Source organism: Hyla sarda, chromosome 6 (genome assembly GCF_029499605.1).
Source record: "Hyla sarda isolate aHylSar1 chromosome 6, aHylSar1.hap1, whole genome shotgun sequence".
Lineage (NCBI taxonomy): Eukaryota > Metazoa > Chordata > Amphibia > Anura > Hylidae > Hyla > Hyla sarda.
Genome location: NC_079194.1, coordinates 99687139 through 99705117, shown reverse-complemented (window position 1 = coordinate 99705117; position 17979 = coordinate 99687139). Strand labels below are relative to the sequence as shown.

The window sequence follows — 17979 nt, the reverse complement described above, 5'->3', positions numbered from 1 at the left end:
CACCTGGGGGGTCGTGGCCGCCTGTGTTCCGGGGGCTGGGGGCGGGGGAGCCTATAGATTGCGGGGCGGCGGGGCGGTGAGTGCGGCCTCCATGCTTGTCCCCGGCTGCTGCATTGTGGGAGTCTGACCTCACTACACGCCGACATGGGAGCCGTCACCGACGGTAAGTAGCGGCCCCGCTCCTCCCAGCCCCCTCCCCCGGTACTCGGCCTGACCGCCCGGACACTCACTGGATGCCGGTGAAACACCAGGGTCGCGTTACGGCCATGAAGCAGCCTGGACTCCCGGCCCTGTAGTAGGGGGAGGACGGGCCCGGCCTGGGTGTAATCCTCGGTATAGTGTAACGTAACCATAGGATGTGTGTGAGGGCCGTGTAACCATTGAATACAATGTACAGGGATGAAGGTATATATTTTATTACAATATATACTCCGTGTCCCGTGTGGTATAGTCTATATAATATTGGGACTTACCGTGTGGTATAGTCTCCTATCATAAGATGTACTATCATGCTCTCTGATTGTTGTCAGTGAATGGAAACCTCTAGGGTTAGATACCTGCCATAATAATGACTATTATTTATTATACAAAAGTGTAGTCTGCAGTGCTTTTTAATACAGTACCGAGTGCATACATCAGTGGGCTCCAAACTGGACCTCCAGCTGTAGCAAAACCAGAACTCCCAGTATACACATATACCTCTATCAACATGCACCTATTTAACATTATATACACATATACCCCCGGGTATATACACAAATATCCCAGGTATACAATAAAAAATAATAATATATACACATCTCCCCGGGTATACACACATAACAATACATCCCTGGGATATACACACATATATCCCAGGTACACACATAACAATATATACACCCATATCCACATATATCCCAGATACACACATAACAATATATACACCCATATCCACATATATCACCAGGTATACACATAACAATATATACACCCATATCCACATATATCCCAGATACACACATAACAATATATACACCCATATCCACATATATCACCAGGTATACACATAACAATATATACACCCATATCCACATATATCCCAGATACACACATAACAATATATACACCCATATCCACATATATCACCAGGTATACACCTATAAATACACGTATACCCCCAGATATACACACACATTCCCAGTTATACACTCATATTACAATATATACACCTATGTTATGGTTATTCACCCCCCCCCCCCCCCCACACACACACACACATTTCCGTGTTCTGCACCGTTATATATACACACATAACAATGTCCCTGTATATCTCAGGTATACACCCATATACACACATCCCCCAGGTATAAACACATATATCAATATATACATCCCGGGTATACCACCAAATCTGACTGTAGTAACAATTAAGTTTCTGACGTTACTGTGGGCCTTTTTACACGGCTGACATCAGCCCGATAACAAACAGCGATCTCTGTGATCGGTGCTCATATATTCCTCACAAGGCTCAATCAACTGTTCGACCGGGCCACCCGAACGATTGCTGGATCTTTTGTGCAGCCCTAAGTCCTTTAAAAAAAAAAAAACTTGACATGTGGAAAGTTTTGATCTGTTGGTGTCTTAGAGCAGAGACCCCCATAGATCTAGTTGGTGGTAAATATGAGAGTAAAAATTTTTCAGGTTTTCGGCGCAATCCACCAAGGATGGGTCAGAGTTTCTTCAAAGGAATTTTATTTGCCAAAGAAACAACGCGTTTCAGAGCTTTGGAGCTCCTTCGTCAGGTAAACATGGCAGTACTGCCATGTTTACCTGACGAAGGAGCTCCAAAGCTCTGAAACGCGTTGTTTCTTTGGCAAATAAAATTCCTTTGAAGAAACTCTGACCCATCCTTGGTGGATTGCGCCGAAAACCTGGAAAATTTTTACTCTCATATTTACCACTATACCTACCGGCCAGGAGCACTCCTAGATCCGGGACCAGGAGGCTGCACCACCTGCATGATCACCCAAGCGCATTTGTAGTTGTGTCTTCATACACAACTAAGCAAGGTGAGTGGTTCACTAACACCCACTGCACACCACTTGCTTGATAACACACTGTGTATCAAACTATACTTGTCCCATGAGGAGCTCTGCCATTTTTTCCTCTCCAGACTTACGCCATAGATCTAGTTGGGTGAGACGTGTAGCAGAGTGCTTCGCTCAGTCCAGCACCTTGCAGGTGACTGGCTCCGTTATAGTCTATGGAACCAGTCTATGGAACCTGTCACCTGCAATGAGCACCAGGCTGAGAAGTAAAGCATGCTGCCACACATGGCTGTATATAGAGATCTGTGGGGGTCCTAGCACTGAGACCCTGACCATAACGCGTACTCCCATGGAAAACTTTTTTTTTTAAATCAACTGGTGCCAGAAAGTTAAACAGATTTGTAAATTACTTCTATTAAAAAATCTTAATCCTTCCAGTACTTATTAGGGGCTGTATACTACAGAGGAAATGCTTTACTTTTTAGATTTCTCTGATGTCATGACCACAGTGCTCTCTGCTGACCTCTGCCGTCCATTTTAGGAACTGTTCAGAGCAGCATATGTTTGCTATGGGGATTTTCTCCTGTTCTGGACAGTTTTTAAAATGGACAGCAGAGGTCAGCAGAGAGCACTGTGGTCATCACATCAGAGAAATCCAAAAAGTAAAGCATTTCCTCTGTAGTATATAGCCCCTAATAAGTACTGGAAGGATTAAGATTTTTTAATAGAAGTAATTTACAAATCTGTTTCTGGCACCAGTTGAGTACCACCGGGAGTACTCCTTTTAAGTTAATTATTTATCTATTGCACATCCCTTGTTTAAATGACCATTTGGAACCCTGTAGCTTTTTTCCCAGGATAGTGTCAGCCTACAAACAAGCGCTTGTTTGTCAGCTGATCACTGGCCCTTTATCGTGAATAAGCGCTCCTAGGAACGTTCATTGGTCTTAAAGGGGTACTCCGGCTCAAAACATCTTATCAAAAGGATAGGGGATAAGATGTAAGATCGCAGGGATCCTGCCGACCTCCATTCAGGTCTATGGGAGGAGGCGTGACGGCTACGTACTAGCCGTCATGCCCCTTCCCATAGACATGAATGGAGGGGGCGTGGCATGACGTCACCAACGCTGGAGCTCCACGCTCCCGTGTTCCGGACGCCGCTGCTGCTGGCCCAGAGATCTCGGGGGTGGGGGGTGGGGGTGGGGGTCCCAGTGGCGGGACCCCCGCGATCTAACATCTTATCCCCTATCCTTTTGATAGGGGATAAGATGTTTTGCGCCGGAGTACCCCTTTAAGATTCTGTTCACAGGTTTTATCCTATAATGATGAGAAGGAAAGCATAACATGTGGCAATATTTTTCTGGTCAAACCGGACACCTCAGAAGAATCCAATGAGCCCCATTATTGTAAATAGTGTCTATCATACGACAAATCTATTTTATAGTATTTTAGAACAGAAATTGGGACACAAAGGAGAAGAGAATCCTATACAGCAGTGTTTCCCAACCAGGGTGCCTCCAGCTGCGGCCAAACTACAACTCTCAGCATGCCCGGACAGCCAATGGCTGTCCGGGCATGCTGCGAGTTGTAGTTTGGCCACAGCTGGAGGCACCCTGGTTGGGAAACACTGCTATACTTGTTCACTGTCTGACATAATGTGCGGCGACAAAGGATGGAAGTAGAGTGCAGCATGTACGGTAATTATACAGTGACATATAAGGCTATTTCCCTCATCATTATACTCTTCGGCAGATGAAGTTATCCGTAAGCGACTCTTAATCGATGGTGATGGTGCCGGTGATGACCGAAGAATTAACCTTCTGGTTAAAAGTTTTCTAAAATGGTGCAACTCTGGATCACAGGAAGATGGGTAAGAGGTCTATTAACTACTATGATATTCCACCGCCATGGTACAGTCAGGACTGTGCAATGTCCCATACAATGTACATAATTCTTTATAATAGAGAAATTCCAGTAGTTGGACATATTGCATGCCATGGAGCCATTTTGGAACCCTGTAGCGTTTCCCCAGGATAGTGTCAGTTGTAGATCTAATACATCTAGCCTGGTAGAAATATAGATCACAGACATGAACCGCAGCAAACCAAATTAACGTGAAGTGGTCTTTATTCCAACCAACGGCGCAACGTTTCAGACGCCCATGCGTCCTTTCTCAAGCATGCTTGAGAAAGGACGCATGGGCGTCTGAAACGTTGCTCCGTTGGTTGGAATAAAGACCACTTCACGTTAATTTGGTGTGCTGCGGTTCATGTCTGTGATCTGAATCTAGGAAGAGCTCCTGACCTGGGCTTATTTCCGATTGCACCCCTTGTGACTAAAGGACTGATGTGCCGCTCCACTTGCTTGTTTTCCTGGTAGAAATATACTTTTTATGAGAGGAAAAGTCATCTTTTACCTCTTAAAGGGGTACTCCCGTGGAAAACTTTTTTTTTTTTTTTTTTTTAAATCAACTGGTGGCAGAAAGTTAAAAAACAGATTTGTAAATCACTTCTATGAAAAAAATCTTAATCCTTCCAGTACTTTTTAGGGGCTGTATACTAAAGAGAAATCCAAAAAGAAATGCATTTCCTGTGATGTCATGACCACAGTGCTCTCTGCTGACCTCTGCTGTCCATTTTAGGAACTGTCCAGAGAAGGAGAAAATCATATATATATATATATATATATATATATATATATATATATATATTCTTTACATTTGTTGCATACGTCACTTTATGGTGAGCTTGAGTGATATAGGTCAGACGGGGGCATAGTGTACCTGCATTAATTCTATTGTTGGTTGGAGAGCCATACCTTTTTGGCCCTGGTCCAGATGAGACATACACCATGTCTCATCTGTGTGGTGTGGCCCAATGTGGGCCTTTTTAAGTGTTTTAAATTTTTTGTGTCTGTTATATTATTATTTTTTCCTTTGTTGTGTTAATTATGTGCTCCTAATAAAGATTGTTACTTTTGTTCAAATTGAATATTTTTGGTGTGCTTCCATTTGTACATTATTTCTGGTTTTCTTGTCGCTTTGGCTTCATATAATGTTGGTTAAGCACCCATGTCTATATATTTTTTTTTCCAGCTGAGCCCCCCTCCTTCCTTTCCTTGAAGCAGAGGTCAGCAGAGAGCACTGTGGTCATGACATCACAGGAATTCATTTATTTTTGGATTTCTCTTTAGTATACAGCCCCTAAAATTACTGGAAGGATTTCTTTAATAGAAAAGGATTTTTTTAATAGAAGTGATTTACAAATCTGTTTAACTTTCTGGCACCAGTTGATTAAAAAAAAAAAAAAGTTTTCCACGGGAGTACCCCTTTAACATCCACTAAAACATTTGCATGGTATATGACAGACCGCAGGCATTCAAATCTCTATATTAGTGTTTCCCAACCAGGGTGCTTCCAGCTGTTGCAAAACTACAACTCCCAGCATGCCCGGACAGCCAACGGCTGTCCGGGCAAGCTGGGAGTTGTAGTTTTGCAACAGCTGAAGGCACCCTGGTTGGGAAACACTGCTCTATATTATTTTAAAACATACAGAGGTACATTAAAGGGGTTATCCAGGGGAAAAAAAAACTTATATATCCACCGGCTCCAGAAAGTTAAACAGGTTTGCAAATTATCCAATAGAGAGATAAAAGACACGACACTCAGGAAACTTCATGCACAAACCAACAGACAAGCGCAGTCAGGTTTGTAAATTACTTCTATTAAAAAATCCTAATCCTTTCAGTACTTATGAGCTGCTGAATTTGAGTTGTTCTTTTCTGTGTAAGTGCTCTCTGATGACACGTGTCTCAGGAACTGTCCAGAGTAGAAGCAAATCCCCATAGTAAACCTCTTCTCTTCCCGAGACAAGCAGAGATGTCAGCAGAGAGTACTGTTGCCAGACACAAAAGAACAACTCAATTTCAGCAGCTGATAATTATTGGAAGGATTAATATTTTTTAATAGAAGTAAATTACAAATCTGTTTAACTTTCTGGAGCCAGTTGATACATTAAAAAAATAAAAAAAATTCCTGGAATACCCCTTTAAGACAGCAGAAACTGTTATGGTACCATATTACAACTCCATAATATGGCTGTGTTCTGAGCTCTACAAGGTTGTATTCTAGAAACCTATATGTGCGGCTGGGTGTAGGTGAGAGGACATTACAGCTATGGTGTTCATCATGTTGTCCCTCTTCTTCCACAGATACTCCCAGTACCAGCGCATGCTCAGCAGCTTGTCACAGTGCTCCTTCTCCATGGGTAAAACTCTTCTGGTCCATGACATGAACCTCAGAGAAATGGAGAACTATGAGAAGATATACAGTGATATTGGTAAATATGTACTGTAGCAATTATACTTTGAATTGAATATTCTATATTAGGGTAAGGTCACACGTGCTGTATATTGCTGCATATTTTCTGAAGCTGTTTTTGCTACCTGTTGACTTCAATAGGTAGGAAACTATGCAGCAAAATATGGCACGTGTGACCCTACCCTTACGGTGTAATATGTGAAGCGCCTCCTCTGATCAGGTTCTGCTGAAGGATTTGCCAGGAAATGATATTGTCCACAGTAATGAAGCTATTTGCAAGTGCTCAGTGCTAAAGCAGACCGTTCCGATTACAATATTAAATATGAGAATACCTCTTTTGGAGTTTATGATGTATTAAAGGGGTTTTCCAGCCTTTAAAAAAATAAATAAATGAATATGCTGCTTGGCAGGGGAAAGAAAAATAACTTACTTGCATAGCCCTGGTCCTGCACAGCCCCTGTTTGCCTCTGTCCGGTCCTTTTAATCTTCTTCCTGCCTCCGAGACAGGACCTGCTGGCTCAGCCTATCACTCACTGCAGTTGGGTCCCGTCTCCGTCCGGCTATATTGGCTTTGTGGGCAAGTCCTGCTCTAAGCACTAGTTAAGGATGATGAAAAAATATCGGGGGATCGGACGGGCAAATGAAAGCTGCAGGGGACCAGGGCTAGGTAAATGTGTTTTTTTTTTTTTTTTTGTTCTTAAAAGAGGCTGAAATACCCTTTTAAACTGTTAAGTTCCCCCATTGGTCAAAAGGTTATCCCATGTACCTTCTTTTCTAAGGTGATACATCAAAGCCAGGCTCCTGAAAGAGAAACCCCTTTAACCAGATTTAGTTTCATCCTCTGCCTGAAATGAAAGTATTACAAAGTTGTGAGCACTAAGGTCATGTTTACCATAGAGATCAATGATGTCTATTGTGAAAGATGTGCTAACCAGCACCACCTAGTGGTGATTGTTGCTAACTGAATCAGCGGTGAAACTACAGTTTAAGCCAGTGTTTCCCAACCAGGGTTCCTCCAGCTCTTGCAAAACTACAACTACCATCATGCTCTGAAAACCTTTCACAATCATTTAAAACAGTGTTTACCAACCAGTTGCAAAACTACAACTCCCAGCATGGGATGGGTACTTACATATGTGTGAATCATCTTAGTAGCATTTTTTTTTTTAATCTGGTGCAATTATTTCAGTGGCTGACTTCATGTTTGTTGTATAAAGTGTGATCTGAGTCTTTGACCTCCATCTGCACATTTTTCTATGTACACGTTCTTAAGCAAACCTCTCTGGTTTACATTTTGTTTATATTCCACATGAAGAGAGCAGCATCGCAGCCGCACATGAAAAGATCGCTGAGTGTAAGAAACAGATATTGCAAGCCAAACGTATCCGGAAAAATCGCCAAGGTGAGATAACGTGTGCAGTATGGCTTTCCTATATAATGTCTCTGTAGTGGTCTTGCATGACTTAACTGTACAACTGGACATGCAGATAACAGTATATAATTGTCATCAGATCCCTCTGATAGTATATACGTTGTGTATAAAGACAACTGACTGTACTGACATTCTTCAGTAGAGTCATCTTTAGGTTCATGCATGTTGTATTGCTTGCTTACAGTAGTTCTATGCGAAATCAATATATAAATAGTAATGCTTTACAGTTATGTGATTGATATGTCATTTTTTTCCCCCAGAGTATGATGCATTGGCCAAAGTCATTCAGCATCATCCGGATCGTCATGAGACATTGAAGTAAGTATTTAACTTTCAGACAGAGCTTGTCTTTCCCTTCTAAGTAATTTAAAGGGCATGTCCACTTTTGCAATAATTATTTTTATTGCTACAGGGTGTAAAACGCAGAAAAAGTAAAGCATCTTTGCACATGGTCTTTATTTAAAAAAATCCTACCATTGTGTTCCATGATGACTGAACAAAGCCTGCATACCAATGGAACTCCACTGCCTCTGACCTCCGGTTTCTTACCTTTAGATAATAGAAAAGAGACACCTGACTTAAAGGGGTACTCCAGGGAAATGTGTGTGTGTGTGTGTGTGTGTGTAGTGATATATATTACAACACCACCTTTCTTCCTGGATCTGTTCCCTGTAAACCATACTGCCTGATATGCATGGCTCCTTTGGCCTTTGTCATCTTCATTTGCTGCATATATATTCTTTGCCATCCTTCTTTCCCCTTGCCTACATCTCCCAGAAATCATTGCAGTTCTGCTCTGCCAGCCCCCACCCTCCGGTTCTGAGCAGCAGAGAGAGAGGCTCGATGTCTAATTGGCTGAGGCTGCACACACCTCCCAGTTCTCAGCACTAAAGGAAGCATGACTCATCATTGCAGGGCAGAAACCACATGATCTATGTCTCTCAGGAGGGTGGGGGCTGCTTTTAGAGAGGGCTTTGGACAAACAGAGTAGATGGTTGGATGATGTATTTCCCCCACTTCATGCATGTAAGTGACAACCAAAGAGGGGAAACTTCTCTATATAGCTAATCAATTATATTTAGACAATAAAATAGATTGAGAGGGAAAGGATGGGCTATGGGTTTAGTTCCCCAGAGTACCCCTTTAGGGAACACCATACACAGTTTGTCTGCATGCAAACTGTAACAATGGACCTGCATTGGCACTGTATACATAACATAGAAGTTTTCTTTTATCAGGACTATTTGCTGAGTTGATTTATTTTTTTATAGTTGATGTGTATTATTAGCATCTAGTGTGTGGCTATTTAAAGGGATTTTCCCTAGAAAAATGTTTTCCAGAGAAAAAATTGCAGCAACAATTGCGAGCATACTTCTTGCTTAAGCATATCTATTCTAATGACCGGCCCCGTTGCTCATTACTCCCTTTAAAGTTGCTGATACTATACACAGGAAATCACTGGCAACAGCGTGACCCACGTCAGCCAGCGAATTTCCTGCCTGTTGGCAACATCAAAGAAAGTGTTGAGTAGTAGGGACCTGGCATCATTGGAACAGCAGCAGTGGACAATTGGCCAAGTGAGTAAGGTTGTTTGTTTTTTTTTGTTTTGTTTTTTTAAAGGACTGCTTTTACAATTTTTTTTTCTCTCATAGAAAAACCCCTTTATGTAGGTATATGATCAGTAGTTATAGTAATAATATTGAAACTTGTATTTGTTACATTACAGGCAGCTAGAAGCTTTGGACAAGGAGCTAAAGCAGTTGTCTCACACCAAGGAGAATGTAGAGGATAAGGTGAGATTTAGGATCTGGGGAATGTGATGAAGGTGTTCTCTGCCACATACCGTGATCCCCCAACTTACAATGGCCTCAAAATACAATAGCGTCATCATACAATGGTCTTTTCTGGACCATTGTAACTTGAAACCAGACTCTGCATACAATGTACAGACAGTCCAGATCTGTGAAACGTGTCAATGGCTGGAAGAACTGACCAATTAGAATGGGCATTCACTGGTAAAACCCCTGTATTACTGAAGTGCATGCACTGACTGGCTGTCTGGTAGCGCCTCCCTACAGTACAGGAAGGTATTACATGTTCTGTACTCCTCTTTACCTATGCCACAGTTAGCTGCTCCTTTGGACTCCAGGTGATGGGGCTTCATGTAACTTTTTTAGGACACTCTGTGTACTGTACAGGACCCTGAAGAAGCTCCTGTCCTCTACATAGACAGTGATTTACAGCTCCCAGTAGATCTTTCTTACTTTTATATGTAAGGATTTGCTTCATCTGTATTAGTTATCTACTTATTTTTCTTTAATCCTCACTTTTTCCTATTTTTGGATGACCTTTTGGTGGCTTCAGAACCAATTACCAGGTTTCCATAGAGTTATAGTCTCAACATACAATGGTTTCAACATACAATTGTCCTGGAACCAATTAATATTGTAACTTGAGAGACCACTGTACTACTTTTTATATGGCCCATTTAGGCAATGCAAGATATAGTAGCCAGGGCCTCAACTTGAGTTATAAGTACGTATACCTATGTCTGCCTGAATAGGGCAGATATATACCACTATATTAAAACCCGAAACCAAATTCAACATCAGTGTCAGTCAGTCCAGATCTGTGACGTGCAACTGGATGAATCTTCCAGCTAAGTATCATTAGTAAAACTGTTAATGAAATGCATGTAGTGACTGGTATCCAGATCTGCAGCAAAAATACGCACATGTGAATACACCCTAAATCACTAAAATGTATTCCATAATAATAACTCGTATCATTTATGCTCTGGGGCCAGTCAGTAGGGAATTTAAAATTTTAGAAACAAGTTTTCTGACCCTTTCTTTATTTTTGTAGCTGGAGCTTAGGAGGAAACAGTTCCATGTACTGCTCAGCACTATCCACGAGCTTCAACAGACACTTGAAAGTAAGTATCTGTAAAAGCAAATGTATTCATACCTGAGTATCTGCAGATTGCTTAAAGAAAAACTCAAGCTTTGTACAAAATACACTATTTGGCTGAAAAAAGTGCAAAACAAAAGGAGTTTGAATCAAAAAAAAATTTGTGTGAAGGTAATGATGATATACAGTCTGTAAGAAATTACAATATTAGAGCAAATGTATAGGTTTCAGGGGTGTGGGGAAAAAAAAAAAAGCTTGTCCAAGGGACTAAAACGGAGCACAATCCACTTGTCCTGGTACACAGTGTTTTTGCGGGACCAATTGGACTTTGTAATGACACAATTTTTCCATAACATGCAAATTTGAGGGTTTTCTTCTTTTATGCCACTCACCTTGTGGTCAAACATGTTAGTGTGATACTTTAGGTTGGCCTGATTACAGCAATACCAAATTTGTTTAATTACCGTCATGTGGTACTAATTTAAAAAACATTTTTATAAGCTTTTTAGTATTTTAATTGCCATTTTCTGACCCCTATAAAAAATAAAAAATATATATATCAACAGAAGAATGCAGCAGCACACTGCCAGCACAAAGATATAGATGAAACATGAATATGTAGTTAAAACATGGAGAGCTATACAGCTATAGTGTAATAGATGCAAATGTGAAACTATGAAATAGTGAGACACTTAGCTCGCAAATTTGTCTCCGCCGGCGGTCAAATAACTTGGACCGTCCCACCGCGATAAGGTGGCCTCATTGGGACGGACCCTACACTGTGAATATGCCTCTGTGTGAACAGTTCAGTAAGCATTTCCGTATACTGAGGGCTCATTTTTTTGCGCCGTAATCTGCTGTTTGTATCTGTACCATTTTGGTATTGATCAGACTTTTTGATCACTTTTTCCTTTTTTTTTTTTTTTCCTGGGATACGATGTTATGAAAAAGCGCAATTCTAAGTTTGGCATTTTTACGTTGATGCCATTGACTGTACGGGATATATAATGTTATATTTCAATAGTTCAAACAATTACGCCAATACAAAATAGGTTTATTTTTATCATGTTTACGTGTTTTTATATGAAAAATGTGTAAAGGGGGGGTCATATGAACTTTTACTATGGAAGGGTATAATGTATGTGTATTTTAAACTTTTTTTTCTTCTTTACACTTAATTACTCCCTTAGGGAACTTTTAGAAGGAATCAATAGATTCCTCATACAGATTAATGAAGTTCCATAGAACTCCATTTATCTGTGTGTAATCTTTTCTCATTTGGTTGAGCCTGCTCCAGGCAGGCTCAATCAAATGCAGATCCACGGAGCCATGGGATGAGAGGTAAGCCCTCCGGGTATCTCCTGTAGACCACCAGGGATGGTTATTAGATCCCTTTAGATCCAGCGGCGATCTAAAGGGTTAATAGTCGGCCATGGCAATCGCAGTATGCCAACTATTGCGCCGCCCCCAGCTTCAGCAATCAGCTGGGGGGGCTCTGGGTATGGAGCGGGCTCGAGTCAGGAGTCCGCTCCATACACCCTGAGCGCGGACATCTCAGAATTAAAGGTCCGGTGTGAGGTACGAACTGCGTCCGATCTGCACCTCACACCAGCCCTGCTTGCCCGATTCAGGGCTAAACGCATGAAAAATGTACCTGCCCTGCGCCCGGAACTTCCATGTCCTGGGCGTCGGGCGATAGGATTTCCTCATCCCTGGCTTTATAGGGGAAGACTGTACAGTTAAAAAGGTGACTCTAGTATCTTTGTGGTCCGCTTCTTGTCTGTCTGTTAGATGAGATACTGTTGGGCATGGAGACATACTAGTTCTGTATGATATCCTGTGGCACATTTGCCCACATATGTTGCAGCTGGGCCTGTATATCCTGCACACTTGTAGGTGGCTCACCATGAGGGCTCGATTGGCAATAAATGTCTTGACTACGCAGGCTATCGAAGGATTACAATTTAATAGAGACATTCCTGGGAAACCTTTTTGTGTGTGTGTGTGGGCAAGCATAATTTTGCTGAAAAATGCCAAAATAAAGCCCTGCTATGAGGGAAAACACATGTGGCCGCAGGATATCCAGCATGTATGGCTAAGCTGTTTGTGTCAAATGTCTCAGTATTAAGACTGCTAGCCGATATTAGCATCAGTCGTCTAGATCGGTGCTTGTTTAACCCCTTAAGGACATAGGGCGTATCCATACGCCCCCGTTTCCAAGTCCTTAAGGACCGAGGGCGTATGGATACGCCCTGAGCATTTCCGGCCCCCACCGCTAGCCGGAGGGGAGCCGGAGCCGGATGCCTGCTGAAATCGTTCAGCAGGCATCCCGGCATATCGCCCAGGGGGGTCATTATGTCCCCCCATGTCGGCGATTGCCGCAGATCGCTGGACAATTCAGTCCAGCGATCTGCGGCAGATTCCGGGTCAATCGGGTCTCCAGTGACCCGGTGACCCGGAATTACTGGCTGATCGGGGCCGTCAGAGACGGCCCCGAACAGCCATTGCCAGCAGGGGTGAGGTGGCACTGGTGCCACCTCACGATCGCCCTGATTCGTCGGCCGGATTACCGGCCGACCAATCAGGGCGCCTGCTGCGGGTGTCACTCCCGCAACCCGCTCCGCCCCTCTTTCGGAGGACCCGCTCCCCCCAATGTGAACGTACAGGGTACACTCACATGGGCGGAGGATTACAGTAAGTATCCGGCTGCAAGTTTGAGCTGCGGCAAATTTTCTGTCGCAGCTCAAACTGCCAGCGAGAAACTACTGTGAACCCCCCGCCCGTGCGACTGTACCCTAAAAACACTACACTACACTAACACACAATAAAATAAAAAGTAAAAAACACTACATATACACATACCCCTACACAGCCCCCCTCCCCTCCCCAATAAAAATGAAAAACGTCTGGTACGTCACTGTTTCCAAAACGGAGCCTCCAGCGGTTGCAAAACTACAACTCCCAGCATGCACTGATAGACCGTCCATGCTGGGAGTTGTAGTTTTGCAACAGCTGGATGTCCCCCCCCCCCCCAATGTGAACGTACAGGGTACACTCACATGGGCGGAGGATTACAGTAAGTATCCGGCTGCAAGTTTGAGCTGCGTCAAATTTTCTGCCGCAGCTCAAACTGCCAGCGAGAAACTACTGTGAACCCCCCGCCCGTGCGACTGTACCCTAAAAACACTACACTACACTAACACACAATAAAATAAAAAGTAAAAAACACTACATATACACATACCCCTACACAGCCCCCCTCCCCTCCCCAATAAAAATGAAAAACGTCTGGTACGCCACTGTTTCCAGAACGGAGCCTCCAGCTGTTGCAAAACAACTACTCACAGTATTGCCAGATAGCCACTGACTGTCCAGGCATGCTGGGAGTTTTACAACAGCTGGAGACCCCTGTTTGGGAATCACTGGCGTAGAATACCCCTATGTCCACCCCTATGCAATCCCTAATTTAGGCCTCAAATGCGCATGGCACTCTCACTTTGGAGCCCTGTCGTATTTCAAGGCAACAGTTTAGGGCCACATATGGGGTATCGCCGTACTCGGGAGAAATTGGGCTTCAAATTTTGTGGGGTATTTTTTGCTATTACCCTTTTTAAAAATGTAAACATTTTGGGAAAACAAGCATTTTAGGTAAAAAAAAATTTTTTTTTTTTACATATACAAAAGTCATAAAACACCTGTGGGGTATAAAGGTTCACTTAACCCCTTGTTACGTTCCCCGAGGGGTCTAGTTTCCAAAATGGTATGCCATGTGTTTTTTTTTTTTGCTGTCCTGGCACCATAGGGGCTTCCTAAATGAGGCATGCCCCCAGAGCAAAATTTGCTTTCAAAAAGCCAAACGTGACTCCTTCTCTTCTGAGACCTGTAGTGCGCCAGCAGAGCACTTTTCACCCCCATATGGGGGTGTTTTCTGAATCGGGAGAAATTGGGCTTCAAATTTTGGGGGGTGTTTTCTGCTATTACCCTTTTTAAAAATGTAAACATTTTGGGAAACCAAGCATTTTAGGTAAAAAAAAATAAAAAATGTTCACATATGCAAAAGTCGTGAAACACCTGTAGGGTATTAAGGTTCACTTTACCCCTTGTTACGTTCCCCGAGGGGTCTAGTTTCCAAAATGGTATGCCATGTGTTTTTTTTTTGCTGTTCTGGCACCATAGGGGCTTCCTAAATGCGACATGCCCCCAGAGCAAAATTTGCTTTCAAAAAGCCAAATGTGACTCCTTCTCTTGAGACCTGTAGTGCGCCAGCAGAGCAATTTTCACCCCCATATGGGGTGTTTTCTGAATCAGGAGAAATTGGGTTTCAAATTTTGGGGGGTATTTTCTGCTATTACACTTTTTAAAAATGTAAAATTTTTGGGAAACTAAGCATTTTAGGTAAAAAAAAAAAAAATTTTTTTTTTACATATGCTAAAGTCGTGAAACACCTGTGGGGTATTAAGGTTCACTTTACCCCTTGTTACGTTCCCTGAGGGGTCTAGTTTCCAAAATGGTATGCCATGTGTGTTTTTTTGCTGTTCTGGCACCATAGGGGCTTCCTAAAGGTGACATGCCCCCCAAAAACCATTTGACGCTCCTTCCCTTCTGAGCCCTCTACTGCGCCCGCTGAACAATTAACATAGACGTATGAGGTATGTGCTTACTCGAGAGAAATTGGGTTTCAAATACAAGTAAAAATTTTCTCCTTTTTACCCCTTTCAAAAATTCAAAAATTGGGTCTACAAGAAAATGCGAGTGTAAAAAATGAAGATTTTGAATTTTCTCCTTCACTTTGCTGCTATTCCTGTGAAACACCTAAAGGGTTAATACACTTACTGGATGTCATTTTGAATTCTTTGGGGGGTGTAGTTTTTATAATGGGGTCTTTTATGGGGCATTTCTAATATGAAGGCCCTTCAAATCCACTTCAAACGTGAACTGGTCCATGAAAAATAGCGAGTTTGAAAATTTTGTGAAAAATTTCAAAATTGCTGCTGAACTTTGAAGCCCTCTGGTGTCTTCCAAAAGTAAAAACTCATAAATTTTATGATGCAAACATAAAGTAGACATATTGTATATGTGAACCCAAAAAAAATATATTTTGAATATCCATTTTCCTTACAAGCAGAGAGCTTCAAAGTTAGAAAAATGCAAAATTTTCATTTTTTTCATCAAATTTGGTGATTTTTCACCAAGAAAGGATGCAAGTTACCATAAAATTTTACCACTAAGTTAAAGTAGAATATGTCACGAAAAAACAATCTCGGAATCAGAATGATAACTAAAAGCATTCCAGAGTTATTAATGTTTAAAGTGACAGTGGTCAGAATTGCAAAAAACGCTCCGGTCCTTAAGGTGAAAAAGGGCTCGGTCCTTAAGGGGTTAAAGGGGTTCTCCGGTGCAAACTATCATATCCCCTATCAAAAGGATAGGGGATAAGATGTTAGATCGGTCCCCGCAGATGGGGATCTCCAGGCCGGCAGCAGCGGAGCCCGGAACACAGAAGCATGGAGCTCCCGTATTCGTGACACCACGCCCCCTCCATTCATGTCTATGGGAGGGGCCCTGACACCTCCTCCCATAGACCTGAATGGAGGAGGCGCAGCAGCTGTAGTCACCAGTCACCCAGCAAGGAACGGAGTTCGCGCCGTACGCAGGTGACCAGGGTGCCACGCCGCTGATTGCGGGGGGTCTTCAGCAGCGGGATCCCCACGATCTAACATCTTATCCTCTATCCTTTTAATAGGGGATAAGATGTTTTGCACCGGAGTATCCCTTTAATGGCTCTATTAGAGTCAGTATTGGGCAGCCAGGGCCATGTGTGGCCGACGAACGAGAACGTATAAAGCTATTAAGACCCTGGAATCAGCCAAGGCAGCTGGGACAATGATCATCCTGTGTAATATTGCCTTAAGTCTGCATTAAATGTCTTTGGAAATGCTTTGTCTTACTCATTTTAAATATAATTATTTTATTCATTTACATTTGGAAAAAAGTTAACACTGTTATCACAGAGCAGTGCATTTTGGGAGCTCAGATAAGCTGCAGTTTCTGAGTCAAATGAGTGCAGGTAATCTGCATGCGGATTCCTAGAAGAAACAAACATAAGTGCCGATAGAGTAAATCTCTGCAAGACGTGGATAGGGGATAACAAGCTAAGATCAGAATACCCCTTTATCGATAAACTCTGGTTTCATATAGTGATCTTACTATACCCTGCATCTCATCGTGTTTTCCTGTCTTTTCCCAGATGACGAGAAGCTGGCTCAGGATTCCCAAATGGAAACGGACACTCAGTAGTTGACAGCGGTCCTCACATGTTTTCTTAAAGGAACATGCCTAGTGCAGGACCTGAAGAAGCTTTGCAAAACTCCTAGGCATGACATAAGTGTATCAGTTTTTTTCCCAGACTGTACTTTTAAGTACATCTTAAAATGTAACTGGATTCTTGGTAAGCTGTAGTAGATTCCACTGCTGTGTTAAGCTTTGTAGAGATGGCATTTGTGTACTGTTCCCATAAATGTATAATGTTGCCTACAGATACCATTTCGCACTGTGTATACACAGCACATATTCTTTAGAAATCGGTCCTTAATTTTTGTTTTTCTTGGAAATAAAACTTGGTTTTGGAAGTGTTTTCTATACTTTACAATAAAATAATTTTTTATATATTCTATATATTTTGACATTCATGGTAAAGAATATATGTTTATTTTTTTCTGAAGTAATTTCTTCTCGAGTGTCAGTGGGAGTTTTAGATTCCCCAAGGCCTTATTCACACGTTTGGCTCTGTCTTCTGTCTGCGGAGTAGCAGTGTTGTTCTGTGGAGGTATTCACATAATCTCGAACAGTGGTCTCAAACTGTGGCCCTCTAGATGTTTCAAAACTTCAACTCCCAGCATGCCCGGACAACCAATGGCTGTCCGGGCATGCTAAGAGTTGACGTTTTGCAACATCTGGAGGGCCACATTTTGAGACCACTGATCTAGAAGAATCACCACTGTATCTCAAGTTGAACAGAGACACAATTAGGCTATGTTCACATGTAGCATTTTGGTCAGTATTTGTAGCCAAAACACGGGGTCAAAAAAACTTTTGCTTTCAGCTGTTGCAAAAGTAAAACTCCCAGCATGCCCGCACAGTTGTCAAGGCAACCTGGGAGTTTTTGTTTTGTAACAGCTGCAGGCACATTGGTTGGGAATTATTATAGTTAAAAAAAAATCGATGTTTTGATAGCAACAGATCAGATTGCTTCAGTCATTTTTAAAAAGGCTTCTGCAAAATGAAATAGG

The 17979-nt window shown here is 42.3% G+C and overlaps 2 protein-coding genes across 5 annotated transcripts in view; one reads left to right on the top strand and one right to left on the bottom strand.

Annotated features, from left to right (window-relative positions):
- ATXN7 (ataxin 7) overlaps nt 1-7260 on the bottom strand; it is a 143053-nt gene extending 135793 nt beyond the window's left edge. The window contains exon 1 of one of the 3 annotated variants that reach the window (XM_056524524.1): nt 7241-7260. In XM_056524524.1, the coding sequence (XP_056380499.1) occupies nt 7241-7243 (3 nt within the window). In that variant the 5' untranslated portion in view covers nt 7244-7260. Of the gene's footprint in view, nt 1-3; nt 147-7240 lie in introns of those variants that run through there. The other 2 variants (XM_056524523.1, XM_056524528.1) reach the window with 2 other exon arrangements.
- Nucleotides 26-17363, top strand: THOC7 (THO complex subunit 7). 2 transcript variants are annotated; one of them, XM_056524538.1, is made up of 8 exons: nt 26-163; nt 3783-3900; nt 6240-6367; nt 7664-7750; nt 8041-8098; nt 9507-9573; nt 10646-10715; nt 16938-17363. In XM_056524538.1, the coding sequence occupies exons 1-8, from the start codon at nt 145-147 to the stop codon at nt 16985-16987; spliced, it is 597 nt and encodes a 198-aa protein (XP_056380513.1). In that variant the 5' UTR covers nt 26-144; the 3' UTR covers nt 16988-17363. The 2 variants fall into 2 exon arrangements, with proteins under 2 accessions (XP_056380513.1, XP_056380514.1); XM_056524539.1 differs by lacking the exon at nt 26-163 and adding an exon at nt 252-405.
- Nucleotides 17364-17979: the final 616 nt, after the last annotated feature.